At 42.1% G+C, this 13,134-nt stretch overlaps 3 protein-coding genes and 1 long non-coding RNA gene across 5 annotated transcripts; 1 reads left to right on the forward strand and 3 right to left on the reverse strand.

Annotated features, from left to right (window-relative positions):
• The first annotated feature begins 2,657 nt into the window (after window positions 1–2,657).
• On the forward strand, window positions 2,658–4,076 carry gadd45gb.1 (growth arrest and DNA-damage-inducible, gamma b, tandem duplicate 1). The gene is made up of 3 exons (XM_088391741.1): window positions 2,658–2,895; window positions 2,986–3,193; window positions 3,287–4,076. Exons 1-3 carry the CDS (start codon window positions 2,753–2,755, stop codon window positions 3,398–3,400), a joined length of 465 nt encoding a protein of 154 aa, XP_088247867.1. The 5' UTR covers window positions 2,658–2,752; the 3' UTR covers window positions 3,401–4,076.
• LOC148389956 (uncharacterized) lies at window positions 3,922–4,811 on the reverse strand. The gene is made up of 3 exons (XR_015861650.1): window positions 4,762–4,811; window positions 4,600–4,668; window positions 3,922–4,512 (listed from the first exon to the last, which is right to left on the reverse strand). It is a non-coding gene; the product is annotated as an uncharacterized LOC148389956 (long non-coding RNA).
• Window positions 4,812–5,640: 829 nt separating this feature from the next.
• Window positions 5,641–8,462, reverse strand: nim1kb (NIM1 serine/threonine protein kinase). The gene is made up of 4 exons (XM_088393007.1): window positions 8,313–8,462; window positions 7,773–8,056; window positions 6,975–7,243; window positions 5,641–6,538 (listed from the first exon to the last, which is right to left on the reverse strand). Exons 2-4 carry the CDS (start codon window positions 8,044–8,046, stop codon window positions 5,774–5,776), a joined length of 1,308 nt encoding a protein of 435 aa, XP_088249133.1. The 5' UTR covers window positions 8,047–8,056; window positions 8,313–8,462; the 3' UTR covers window positions 5,641–5,773.
• Window positions 8,463–9,349: 887 nt separating this feature from the next.
• ccdc152 (coiled-coil domain containing 152) lies at window positions 9,350–13,049 on the reverse strand. Of its 2 annotated transcripts, XM_088393010.1 has the most exons (9): window positions 12,590–13,049; window positions 12,349–12,511; window positions 12,120–12,225; window positions 11,602–11,670; window positions 11,348–11,412; window positions 11,131–11,266; window positions 10,604–10,731; window positions 10,265–10,366; window positions 9,350–10,084 (listed from the first exon to the last, which is right to left on the reverse strand). In XM_088393010.1, exons 2-9 carry the CDS (start codon window positions 12,409–12,411, stop codon window positions 9,959–9,961), a joined length of 795 nt encoding a protein of 264 aa, XP_088249136.1. In that variant the 5' UTR covers window positions 12,412–12,511; window positions 12,590–13,049; the 3' UTR covers window positions 9,350–9,958. The 2 variants fall into 2 exon arrangements, with proteins under 2 accessions (XP_088249136.1, XP_088249134.1); XM_088393008.1 differs by having other exon boundaries at window positions 12,349–13,049.
• Window positions 13,050–13,134: the final 85 nt, after the last annotated feature.

The following is a 13,134-nucleotide window of genomic DNA, read 5'->3' on the forward strand; positions in this document are numbered from 1 at the left end:
TTATTTTTCCATAAAAATATTGAACCATAGTAGACATGCAACTTAATAAAAAACAACCGCAATTCCATTTAATGGCATTGTTCTGCAGCCCGTGCAGAGCATGAAGACAACATTGACGTTAAAGGAATTTTCCAAGGTAATGATATTTCTTAAAAGCTGTTTATAATACCTTGATAATTGATTTAATCCCAGGGAAAGATGATGCATTAAGCAAAGTTATGAAAATATAGGGAATAGTACAGAATATTGTAATACAACATTTTCAATTTCTCGGTAACAATATTGGTCATGAAGTAGTGCGGCATTGATCAAATGAAAAAAAAAAGAGAGAAAGAAGGAAATGAAAATTGTCTGCTTCTTGGCAAGTTCTTTGAGACGTATCATCTGAGTTGGACTTTTACAATTTCGGAGGAGGACATGCTCGCATGTATAAGTCAAATGCAGTGGCACGCGCCAGTAGTTTGCATACGCAAAGACGGACCTCAGTCGAGGCGCGTGGCATCTGGAGATATGCCTTCGTGTCTTATCTCGCAGTCTGCATCGATCTCCATGACGACCGAGGGGCGCCATCTGTCCCCCTAGGGAAGGGTGGACAAAGGAAGTCGGCCAGCACCTGCTGCGCAGCGTGGGCCGCACACGATCGAGGCACTTTTTTATTTATTTCAATTACAAACTTTGGATTATGAATAATATAATAAATACGTTCAGCTCTGCGCAGTATATGTTGATTTATTGTTCTCTATGTGTTTGGCAGATTTCAATTTTTCAGAAAGATTTATAAAAAAATTGTGAATAATATAATAAATACGTTCAGCTCTGCGCAGTATATGTTGATTTATTGTTCTCTATGTGTTTGGCAGATTTCAAATTTTCAGAAAGATTTATAAAAAAGTAAACACTAGATTTGTATTTCTTGTGTAAGCACAGCGTTAGTAGTGATGGTCACGCAGCGATACTTTTTTTTTTTTTTACTTTTTACTTTTAAATATAATCTGACTTCAGTCCTTTTTTTCCCCTTGCTGATTTATGCGTCAGCTCTCCAATGAGCGTGGGGGTTTCTGAGTCGCAGCGGGTCACCAGATCAGAAGCTCGTCCCCAAAACCAACACCTGTGACGCGCGACAACCGGCTGAGGAGGCCTCCGTGAAACAGATGTGTTGAAGCCACAAAAGGATCGTATCGATTTGCACGCGCCTGCGCCATCAAATAGCTTCATATACGACTGCGTGAGCCTCTTGCAGCTGAACCTGCATGACGAGCGCACATGCGGGACAGATACTGAAAGTTGCAAGTTTGCAAGTAAACACTTTTTTGTTGCCGCAATAATCTCCCGATAAGCGTTTGTTGTTATAGACAACACACTCTGAACATTCTTTACGCATGTTGAAAGTATACACACATGCAGGCGATTTTTATCACCGTTAGTGCGCCTTTGGCAGGTTGCACTTTTCATTGTAAATGTTAGGAGCGCAAACTGCAACTGTGACCTCTTTGGCATTCAAATTTAATCAAAACTCAGACAGGGCAACACATGCAAAGTTGTGGACAAAAGATCCGTGTGGCGCCCCGGGGTTGGGGTTGACCTGGGTTTGTGGGGGGCATCGCGACACTTCTCCATCTGCCGTTTTGCCTTCAGTTGAACAATGGAGGGAATCAATCTGTCCTAACCTGAGTTCTGCACCGCCTCTACACCACATCACTCATATACGCCTAATGACTATTTAGATAGGGGTTAGATATGCAATATATGCAACAATAAGATAATGTTATGAATTCACCAGAATTGCAGTATTATGCTTCCAAAAGCATAATCAGAGCAAAAGGCTACTTGTTGGGTCACATTTGAGCAAATTGCAAAAAAGTGTGTTATTTGCATTAAAGGTTTTGAAGTTGAAAGCAGTCCCTTCCGTAGGAGCTCCACAGCGTAATAATAATTAAAAAAAAAAAAAAAAAGTCAAGGATTTTTGTGTACAGCTGATAATCACGTGGTCTGCGTGACCGATGCAGCAGCACGCACAACGTTCTGGCACGCGCTGCTCATTTGCATTTGTATAGAAACTGTGATAATGGAAAGCTTTTCTGCACACACAATAGGGCTGCTTTATGGTCAGGCCAGCCCCGAGTCCACAGATGGCATCGTCCACCTGCCCTTTCTCTACATGGGCTGCTGGGGGGGGGGGGGGGGGGGGGGGGGGGGGGGGGGTTTGCACACTTTCTTTATGCCAGTAAGAACATTAAAAAAATAAAAAAAATAATTAATAATAATATTAATAATAATAATAATAGTAATAATAATAATGAAAGCTACATTTACAAAAAAATTCAACAACCGCAATACAAGTCTAAATCTTCACTTTATGTTTTAGGTTGAATAGTTGGTGCAAGAACTCGCTCACCCTGAGTCACGTGATTTTTCTTTTGCAAGTTCCACAAAAGAAGAAGCAACCACAGTTTTGTGTGCGTATATTAGGCTATTTTTAGATTCGGGCCAGGCTGTTGCATCCCAAAGGGGGAGCGTGCGTGGCTCGATGACCCCCATCAATCTGCCACGAGCCAGAAGTGTGACAATAGTATTATCATACCAATACACGCGGCCACAGCCAATCAGAGGGTAGCTCTTTTACAACCCCACACGAGCTGCTCTGTATAAAAGGCACAAGCCTCTCCTCTGAGGGCACTCTGCTCTTTCTGCGGATCAAACCCACACAGCCTTTCATAGCTACCTGTCTGTGCTTCTGAGGAACCTCATCAACATGACTCTTGAGGAAGTTCTGACCCAGAAATCCACTGAGCCTGCTCAGTGCACCGGCAAAGCCCTGGAAGAAGTGCTGGTTACTGCCATGGACAACGACTCCCTCACTGTAGGAGTTTACGAGTGCGCAAAAGTGATGAATCTGTAAGTATATTATAGAACACAAAATCTGCACAAAACGTGTTGCATAGTTTACTTTGGAGATGCTTATAATTTTTTTTCTTCTTTGAACAGTGATCCAGACAGTGTGTCCTTCTGCGTGCTTGCCGTGGATGAGGATTTCGAGTGTGACATTGCGCTGCAGATCCACTTCACCCTCATCCAGTCCTTCTGCTTCGACAATGACATCAGCATCGTCAGAGTGAGCGACAAGCAACGTCTGTCTGAGATTGTTGCTGGCAAGTCGGAGCAGCTCGAAGATGCTCACTGTGTCCTCATCACGGTACGTAGAGCTCCTCGCACCAATGCAAAGGTTTTTATGATGTGTGAAATGGGGGCACCGTCTAAATTCCTTCTCCTCTTTCTGTTTTAACAGAATCCATCTGAAGGGGCTTGGGAGGACCCCTCTCTGGAGAAGCTGCACCTGTTCTGTGAGAAGAGCCGGAATCTGAACGACTGGGTTCCCGAAATCAGCCTCCCCGGACGCTGATGCGGGATTGGGCTCCTCTATGTGAAGCTTCCCTGCAAGTAGCAAAGACTCATCCTTATGGACAGGATGAGGCTGTCTCTGCTCATCCCTGGATACTCCTGAGGAGGATTCCCAATCCAGGCAGCACGGCGCCGGCCCGAGGGGCCCCCGTGAACTGTCGCCTCTTGTCCCGTCCATGCCAAGATGACTCTCATTCTTTATGTGAATGAGGTCAGGTATGCCTCAAGAGCGACACATCGACCCTCATTCTTTGTGCGGATGAGGTTTGGAGAGGAAGGAGAAGCGGCGTGTGCGTGCGGTAATATCTCGTTCATGCACGCAGCACGTCGCTCGTTGAAGCACGCGCAGCAGGAGAAGAAGCGGTGCTGAGGAAGAGGACTTGTTAAAAAGAGACTTTTTAACCATGGCCTCTTGCAAGACTGAGCAACATGGCAACAGTTGCAGTCAGCGAAAATGTTTCCCACTTTCCAGAATTGTCTTAATTCTCTAAAGGTTTCACTTTAGAAGTTTAACAACGACAAAAAAAAGATAAATATTGAAAAAAAAACCTATGCCTGTTCCCTAAAGGTTTCACTTTAGAATATGGCTGAATTAAATTAATGCTAATTATAAAAGAATTGTACTAAAGAGTATGTCACTTGTGGAAAAAAATCTGATATTGTTGGAAAATTTGTGGAAAAGCTGAATAAAAAAATACAATTATAACTTTGGCTTGTGTGGGTTTTTTTTTTTCTTTCTCTCTTGCAGTAATGCAAAGTGTCTATTGGCAAATGGGGTTGCAGGACTGGAGGAGTGCATGTCCTAATAAAAGTTTTAAACTCAGCAAATTTGCCTGAAAGGGGGGCTCCGGTCAGTCATCTGCTCAATGCTGTCCCTCTGCAGCACAAGAACAACCGCACCCCTCCCTCACCCATCATTTAATCTGCATGTGTAAAGCTTACAAACACAATAGCGCAGCTCCGGGCCTGTCAGCTCCAGCAACCCGGACAGAGCCCCCATTGTCTGCCCTGCAGATGTCTCCACAACCACGCCACACCATCTGCTGTTCCTCCAGGAGGGGGTCGGCGAGGGCATGGCTGAGAGGGGAGGAGCTGAGGCTTTAGTGAGTGGTCCTGTATAAAAAAAAAAAGTGACACGTTGGATTTGGTGGGCCCGTCTAGCTGGTCTGGGTCGGTTGTGAAAAAGAGAGGGGTCCTGACCGTGCAGCATCTGGTGTCCTGCCAGCTGCTGTTATAGGACTATTGTTTACTCGCAGGAACTTGTTGGACCTATGGTAAACAGCCCACACAAGGACGCAGTTTCAGCTGTGTTTGGGTGCGGCAGTAACTCTGCCACCTGCTCGATGGAAGAATAAAACTTACGTGACTCAACTGGGGTTCGCTTACCAACTGTCTTTGGAGCACGAATTGTATTTGGCTTAACTTTTGTTTTTCCATAAAGAAATTTACAGAATCATTTATACATTCTTTGTGAGGTCATAATGTATACATCATGGACCAAATTGGTTCTATTGTGACTTTAAAAGACGATTAAAAGATTATACAGTTCAATATTTGGATGTTTTAATTCATTTAGTATGACTTGAATAGTCTTAGTAGCAGGCTTCCAAAACACGTCTTGAATACGCTCTCAACCCAGGGCAGGCATGCACGGACGTACACATGCACGCACACACGCACACACACATACACACACACTGTTATGTTGTTTGTTTGGTTCTGATTTGTACTTTGGTTCGTTTTTCTTTTTGTCTTATGTTTTCCTGCAGGGTATTCCAAAAAGCAGGTTCAACATACTCTGAGTCTATCCCTGAACTCTGAGTTGACTTATTCTGAGATGGGAGACTTTGACAGCTGATCTGAGTTAGTTCAATCAACTCTGTTTCTTCAGCTTTTCCTTGACCAGTAGAGCCTTGTTTTTTTTTAAATGTGTGTTTCCTTTTAATTAAATATTTCTTCGCTGAGCCACAGCCCCACATCTTTGCTTCCTTGCACTTGGGTCCTCCATTCCCAGATTCGTGACACACACGACTGAAAAACACACTGGAATGGAACTCATATATATATTTTTTAAATATATTGAATAACAAACAAATAAGAATACAACAACATCAAATATTTAGAATTAAGGAACCAAAGAGAGAATTACAAAAAAAAAAAACATTATTTGCATTACAATAATAATAACAAGAATTAATAAGACCTTTGGCATCTATTGGAAAGGCATCTAGGGTCCTCAAAACTGATTAGTTGCTTTCTTAATGTGCTCCACTGATTGGTTGTCAAGGTAATTAATTAAATCGAAGAAATATTGAAATCAATATAAACACAAAACTTGTGTAAATAAAATCACCAGTTTGAGCAGACCTTCATATTAAGAAATCACACAGAGCTTGGAGGTGTGCCTGAGGCCCCGATACGCTCGAAGTCCCTCCCGCTTGGGGTCCCGCACCATCCCTCGTACCACTGGCAGGCTGTCGCACCCTCTCCTTCTTTGCGCTCGGTGCTGCAGGATTCGATAGACGCCTGTAACGGGGCTGCGACTATCATTCAGTTGATTGTTCCGTAAGTGTGCCGAGGTAAAGCCGAGCTTCTCCAGGGAGTACCTGACCTCCCCCATCTCCTCTTCCTTCACAAAGTCTCTACTTTTGGAATCCAAGAGTCCTTGCAGAGGACTCGCTGGTTCAGGAGATGCTAACGACCAGGGGAATTCCACAGGTAAAAGCCAATCACAACCCAGCATCTGGTCAACAGCATAACGCTCAATGGGATCTGCTTTTAGGATGCCCCTGATGAGCCTCTGACAGGGACCAGGAACCCAAGGCGGGATGCTGTAGGTGCCCTGGATGACGCAGCGCCTCAGCTTGCCCATTGTGTCAGCACGGAACGGCATGGTGCCCGTCACCATGAAGAAAAGGAGCACCCCCATTGCCCACACGTCCACAGGAGGGCCCAGGTAGCACTCGTCCTTGAAGAGCTCCGGGGCGGCATACGGAGGTGAGCCGCAGAAGGTGTCGAGTGTATCATTGCGGTTGGAAATCTGCTTGCTGAATCCAAAATCTGCCACTTTGACACAGGCGCTGGCGGTGAACAGAACATTCTCTGCCTTCAGGTCTCGGTGGATGATGTTATTATTGTGCTGCAAGGTAAATCATTACGGATAGTTTTATTTCTGAAGACTGAAAACATCATTATTGGATATTCTATGGTAGAATCCTGGTTATAATACTTGACGAAAAGTTGAGGATTTTGCATCCATCCATCCATCAATTGGGCAATTTGGAGTGCTCAGTTGGCCTTCCAAGCATGTTTTTCGGATGTGGGAGGAAACTGGAGTTCCCGGGTAAAACTCACGCAGGGATGGACGGGGAGAACATGCAAACTCCACACAGGGATGGCCGGAGGTGAAATTGAACCGGCACCCTCCTAACTGGGAGGCCGATGTGCTAACCAGTGCCTCCTTAATTGTTTTCATTTAACTCAAATTAAGCGAGTGTATTTTATGTTCATCCTAAAATTCCATCAAATTATCCAAACTTTTGTGAGTGGCGTGAATGCTCACTGCGCTGACTCACCATGAATTTAATAGCAGAGAGGATTTGCGAGAATGTAATCTTGCTGGTGTTGTCTGCCAGTTTTCCCTGATTGCAAATTATGTTGTGAAGGTCTCCCCCACCAGCATACTCCAGCACCAGGTAGAGGCGGCTTGGCGTCTCCACCACTTCATAGAGACGGATCACATTCGGGTGCTGGATGGAGTTCATGTTGCTGACTTCTCGGGAGAGAAGCCGCTGGGCCTGATTGTCAAATCTTGTCTTGTCCAGGATCTTAAGGGCCACTTTGTCTATGAGGACACATAATAAGACTTCAAACACATTGGCTGTTTGGATGAATAACTTTGAAAAAATGAGGGTATAAAAAATGGATGATGGTTTTGTGTTAAATCAGAAACAAATTTAAATTTGCACTGATGGAATGAATGAAAATAAATTCTGGTCACACAAACAAATAACAGCAACAGCTAGCATTATTTAAATGATCATTGATGTATATTTTGATTGATTTGCATTATTCTTATTAGCTACATTACCATCCATCCATACATCCTTTTTTCTATACAGAAGGTGAACACGGTAGAACCTAACAATACATCTTGATAAGAAGAAATACGAAAACACAACTTAAAACCGTAACTCAGTTGCTGCCCCTGATGCTGTGTCATCAAAATATGGTTGAGAGAACCGAATTAAAATGCTTTGAGTATCTTGATGGTAGAAACGTGCAATGCAAATAGAATTTACAGTTTTACTCAAATCAATTATTTTGTGTAAATAATCACAAACTCACAATATTGAGCTCAATATTGCAGGTACCTTTTGTGAGAGCATGAAAAGCCAGTTTGACTCGAGAGAAGGTCCCATGGCCAATCTCTCCTCTAACTTTGTAGAAGCCGACCCTGCGGCCGATGACAAGTTCCTTGATGATTCTGTCATCCTTGTGCATGTCCATTGTGAGCTTCTGCAGCGGGGTAAGACATTGTGGACCATCTGCTTCCTCTCCCTCCTGTTCAGGGTCTGAGCTATCTGTAAGGCAGTAAAGGCTATGGTGGAGTTTGGGGCTTGTTACCTGGATCTGTCCAGCTGGCATTTTTGATGATCTGCAAACCCATCATGGTAAATTTTAGACAACAGAACAATATTCCAATGTCATTGCAAATGCAACCATGAGTGTAGTGAATAGCAAGCTATGACCAAGGGGGTCTTGGTGACTATAGAGCTCTGTTTGAAAAATGTATGCTGCACAACACTAAAAGTGGACGGCAGAATGTCGTTTGGACACCCCGGCTATACAATAAAGTATCAAACACTACACAGATGAATGCAAAGCCATATTTAAGATCTGTATATTCTTACCAAGTTTCCAAACTGCTGGTAGATGTCAAAACACCATACTGGGGGGTAAAACTAACTCCAAACTTTGAAATTGTTACCCATCACAGCCTCCAATGCGCTACAATACTAATGATGAGGACGAAGGTTTTTCAGGCCACACCCCTCACCTCCACCCATCCTTTTGGCTCATTGAAGGAGGATGTCTTATGCTGGTGTCCTGAGCTATAATCCTGTTTTAGTTTGCCCCAACCCTCTGAAAACGCAGATATTGGCTCACAACAAAAAATGAGGCACAACCTTTTTTTAATAATAAATGTGATAAAGGTGAAAAAAGGCTGCTGTGTGTGGTTGTATTGAATGCGGTGACAAGTGACTTGTTAGCTTTTGTGAGATGAATTGTTACGCAACTGTATTACACAATGTTCTAGGTGAGCTTAGCGTTGGGCTCCTACTCAAACGCCGTGTGAGTAGCACAGATAATGAGATTACAGAGCATCATGTCAAAGCTTTACTGGGAAGAGCTTCTCCATTCAGGTGTTTTGACACGGTGAGACAGACAGCAACACTCAGAACCTTTACCTTTACTTTTCATGACAATTTTTAGCCTATCAAGGATCTGATTTTATGGAAAATTAAACAAATAGAAAATGATTATTTACTATTGGCTGGTGACCAGTCTAGCGTGTCCCCTGCTTCTTTCCCAAAGTCAAGAGTGAGAACTAGATATAACTAGAAATAAAGGCATTTTAGAAATGGCCAGTCGGTATACTTTTAACCCAATGTTGAACAGAGAGTGGCTTCTTGAGGGGGGGGGGAATATAACAACTGCTTCATGAAGCATATTTGAAGCTTCATTTCCCATCACTACCAGTAACATTAACAAGGATAAGCGCTATAGCATATGGAAGGATAGTTGCATGAAAGATCATAATAAAAATATCAAGATGAGTTAAATTCTGCATAAATATTATGAATTATCATGAGCGATGCGCACCAGGTATAAATTGGTTTGATGTTGCTTGTGATTTTTTGTTTCTTTGAATCTAATTAGCATGAACTTTGGGGGGTTGGAGAGAATTTAATAAACTGTTACACATCAATGAACTCGACAGATGTTTCATCCGTACCATATCGAATCAAGGTGCAATCATTCCAATTGAAAATGAACAGTTCTTGAATCATATACTAACCAATGCATCAAATAAGTATCAAATCGTTCTTTGCTGGAGACACGCACACACATACCATGAGTGATTCTGAGTTACGCTAACTTAAAAAAATCAATCATAAAATGAGTTGAAATGAACTGGGGAAAGATCAACAGAACAGAATTTTGAAAGTCAAATGGTCTCGTGTTTTTCTACTTAGTTCTCCGCCTGCCAGCCGTCAACCGCTTCAAGTGTCTGATTGGATTAAGGCCTTAGACAGGAATAAAGCCTGTGTTTAACTGTGATCTCAGCACACTGGTCACCTGCCAGAATGGCAGTCACGCTGCAGATCAATGTGTGACAATACATCGTGCATGGGAGACAATTATCCTGTTAAATGACCCTACGGGAAGTCAAAAACTTGAATTCAAATAAGTAGCAAATGTAAACACCCAGGAAACACGAACCTTCGGAACTGGTAGGCCAGTAGCCTATTAGTGCTATTAACGTGTAAACAGTTTAGGTTCTTCTTTTCTTCGAACGGCTGCAGAGGTTGCCAACGCGCTGGTTGTCTTCCAGCTCTTTAATTCTCTGACGTAGAACCCCAATCTCTTTGTTCTTTTCTTCCTGAATGAATTGCAGCTTCTAATGGACAAACAAGCACAGACCATATACTCAATAACCAAGATTACAATTCTCAGAAAATTTACAAAGATAACAATGATGGCCTAAAACAATATTGCCATATTTTTTTCTAATTCAATGAGACTTTGACTTTGAGAATTGCTTTAGAACATAAATATACATGAATAAAAACATGCTCACCCTTTTGAAGAAATTTTGTGCAGAAAGAACGGATTCATGTTCTTTCTGCTGGTGTTGGCTCAGCTGAGCATTATTTTGGATTCTCCCCAACTTTTCACCAAACTACAGAATAAAATGAACTAACATCATTCAAAACTCATGACAGAAGTACAAATAAATTACTTTAAAGCAACTGTATGTAGCAGCATAATTTTTCTTTGCATTTTGATGGTACTTGTTATGAGAACTGCACTGCTGACTTTGCACTTTACTACTTTTTCTGGTGGTTTGAACGCCACAGAAAAAAAACAACAGACGATATTTCAATCAACAGTGATGGAGGACCAACATTTAATTTACCTCAATTTGCAGCTTCAGAAGCTCGCTTTGCTGTTTCCTCTCCTGGTCCTTCAGCTTTGTTTTCATCTCCTCCAGATCCAGATCTTTTTGCTCCATTAACTTCATAACTTCAACCTCTTTGGCTTGCACTGCAATAACAGACATTCCATCACTGACCTTAAAATTAAGTTAGCCTTGAATACTGCTTAACTATTCATACCAAGAATAATATCAAGAAAGTGAAAGTGTTCATCCTGATAAAAATATTTTAAACTGTTTTCAGTGACATTCATGTGGTACTGTCATGTTAAAAAAAAAACAAGCATTCTGAATGTCCTCAATTCTCAATTGCACAGACTTTCAATTTTGTGATGCATGAAGGAACTGCATGTTACAGTTGCCTTGATTGTGAATCCATCGCCTAAAGCCCACATGTCTGCAACATTTTTTTTTTTTACCAGACTACTTGCATGTGTCATGGATTCTGATGGTTTAGTAAAAGTGCTCAATGAAATTTCTCACGTGAGAATATTGTTTACTGCTCTTACGTTGACTGCAAGCTTGTTTGTGGATCTCCTCCACCTGCCTCCTGCACTCTTGCGTGACAGTCTCTAGCCCCCTCTTGTGGCTTTCTTCGTGTGCTTTCATTTCACAGAGCAGTCGTTGGATCTCAGCCTCTCCATCCTGATAGAAAAACAAGCACAAACAAAAAGTGGAAAAGGAGCTCTTGAATCAAGGCCAGTTTTCGCTGATTTCAAATATTACCTCTGCTTTTCGTTTACTTTGTTGCTTCAAGATTTCCATATTGCTTTTCAGTGTCTCATTTTCCACTAGTGTGAGAAAATAAACAATTGCGTTATGATTCTTATATAGGCAATACTGAAACATTAGTTATGTTGTGATGTTGTATACAGTTCAATACATTGGTGATACACCCTACAGAAAAGAATTGACATCTTTTTGAACCAGTTACAATGTCCAAAGTAACAATAGTTTCCTAATACATGCACTTGTGTTACCTCTGAGGTCGCACTGCTCCTGCAAAGCCTGTTGTAGCTGGTTCACTGTGACAAGAAGGGCATCTCTTTCTGAGAAAAAATTGATCAGAGAAACAATCGTTTTTGTAAAATGTCCAGCAGGAGGCGACAAATAAACGCCTCAGAAAAACAACAACGCCTCATCAAGGCATGCTGTATACCAGGGGGGTCAAACAAAATTTTTTCGCTGGCCGCATTGTTGTCATAGCTTCTTTTGGAGGGCCATTATGACCCAAATAAATGTATGAGCAGCTCATGTTATATACAGTAAAAGCTACAAAACAAACTGACAAATAACTCGTTTTCAAATCAGACGAGTAAAAACTAGTCAAATATTTTAAAAAAAGATATTAAAAGTGAAGACAATTTGCAATTCTAGTAATGACACACGAATTTGATGCACAATTTGTCTTCGCGGGCCACATAAAATGACGTGGCGGGCCGTATCTGGCCAACATCAAATGAACCACCAGGTTTAAAAAAAACAAACAGAAACTCACCCTCAGTGACTGCTTTCTCCTTGGTCTCGTAAAATTTCACTTGTCTGTTGGCGTCTTCCAGCTTCGTCTCCAGCAAGATGGTTTTACCATTTAAATCTGTAATTGTCTGCGCGTACAAACCTTTTTTTTTTTTTTATTAACATTCGGTATAGACCTGTTTTGCAGTTCTGCACATACAGAATTACCACGCTAAAATTTACCTGGAGACAAAAGTTAAATATTAACTTACATTTTCGAGTACGATGAATTCCTCTGTTAATTTGTCAAGATGAATTCCATTTAACAGTGCCATGTAGAAGATATGGTACGAAATAAGCGTTAAAATATCTTGAAGCAGGGGAGGATTAGCTTAAATGCGTCCGAGTAACAGGCACCGATGGCTCGCTTCACAACTATTAAAGCAAATTTAAATAAATAAATATTACACATGACATTCTACCTAAAAAAAAGAATTTAGTATTTGTAGTTACCGCCCAAGTACTGCAAATCAAGTACTATAGTGACTAATAATTCTAATTCCAATTCTATCCGTCCAGGGTACATCTGAAAAGAGGGTCTTGGCTAAAAGAAATGTCATAAAATGAGGACTGGCACAAATTAGATATGGATATGCTGATCATTGGATTTGCAATTTTTGCATGTATGAAATACACAGGGCGGCGGTGGAGTACTGGTTAGCACGTCCGCCTCACAGTTAGGAGGGTGCGGGTTTGATTCCTCCTCCGGGCCTCCCAGTGTGGAGTTTGAATGTTCTCCCCGTACCCACGTGGGTTTTTCCGGGCACTCCGGTTTCTTCCCACATCCCAAAAACATGCTTGGTTGGCTGATTGAGCACTCCAAATTGCCCCTAGGTGTGAGTGCATGAGCGAATGGTTGTTCATCTCTGTGCCCTGTGATTGGCTGGCAACCGGTTCAGGGTGTCCCCGCTTACTGCCCGATGACTGCCGGGATAGGCTCCTGCACGTCCGCGGCCCCTGTGGGGACAAGCGCTATAGAAAATGAATGGATGGATGAA

The sequence above is a fragment of the Syngnathus floridae genome, chromosome 12 (assembly GCF_059516105.1).
Source record: "Syngnathus floridae isolate MCC-2025c chromosome 12, RoL_Sflo_1.0, whole genome shotgun sequence".
In the NCBI taxonomy this organism is placed as follows: Eukaryota; Metazoa; Chordata; class Actinopteri; order Syngnathiformes; family Syngnathidae; genus Syngnathus; species Syngnathus floridae.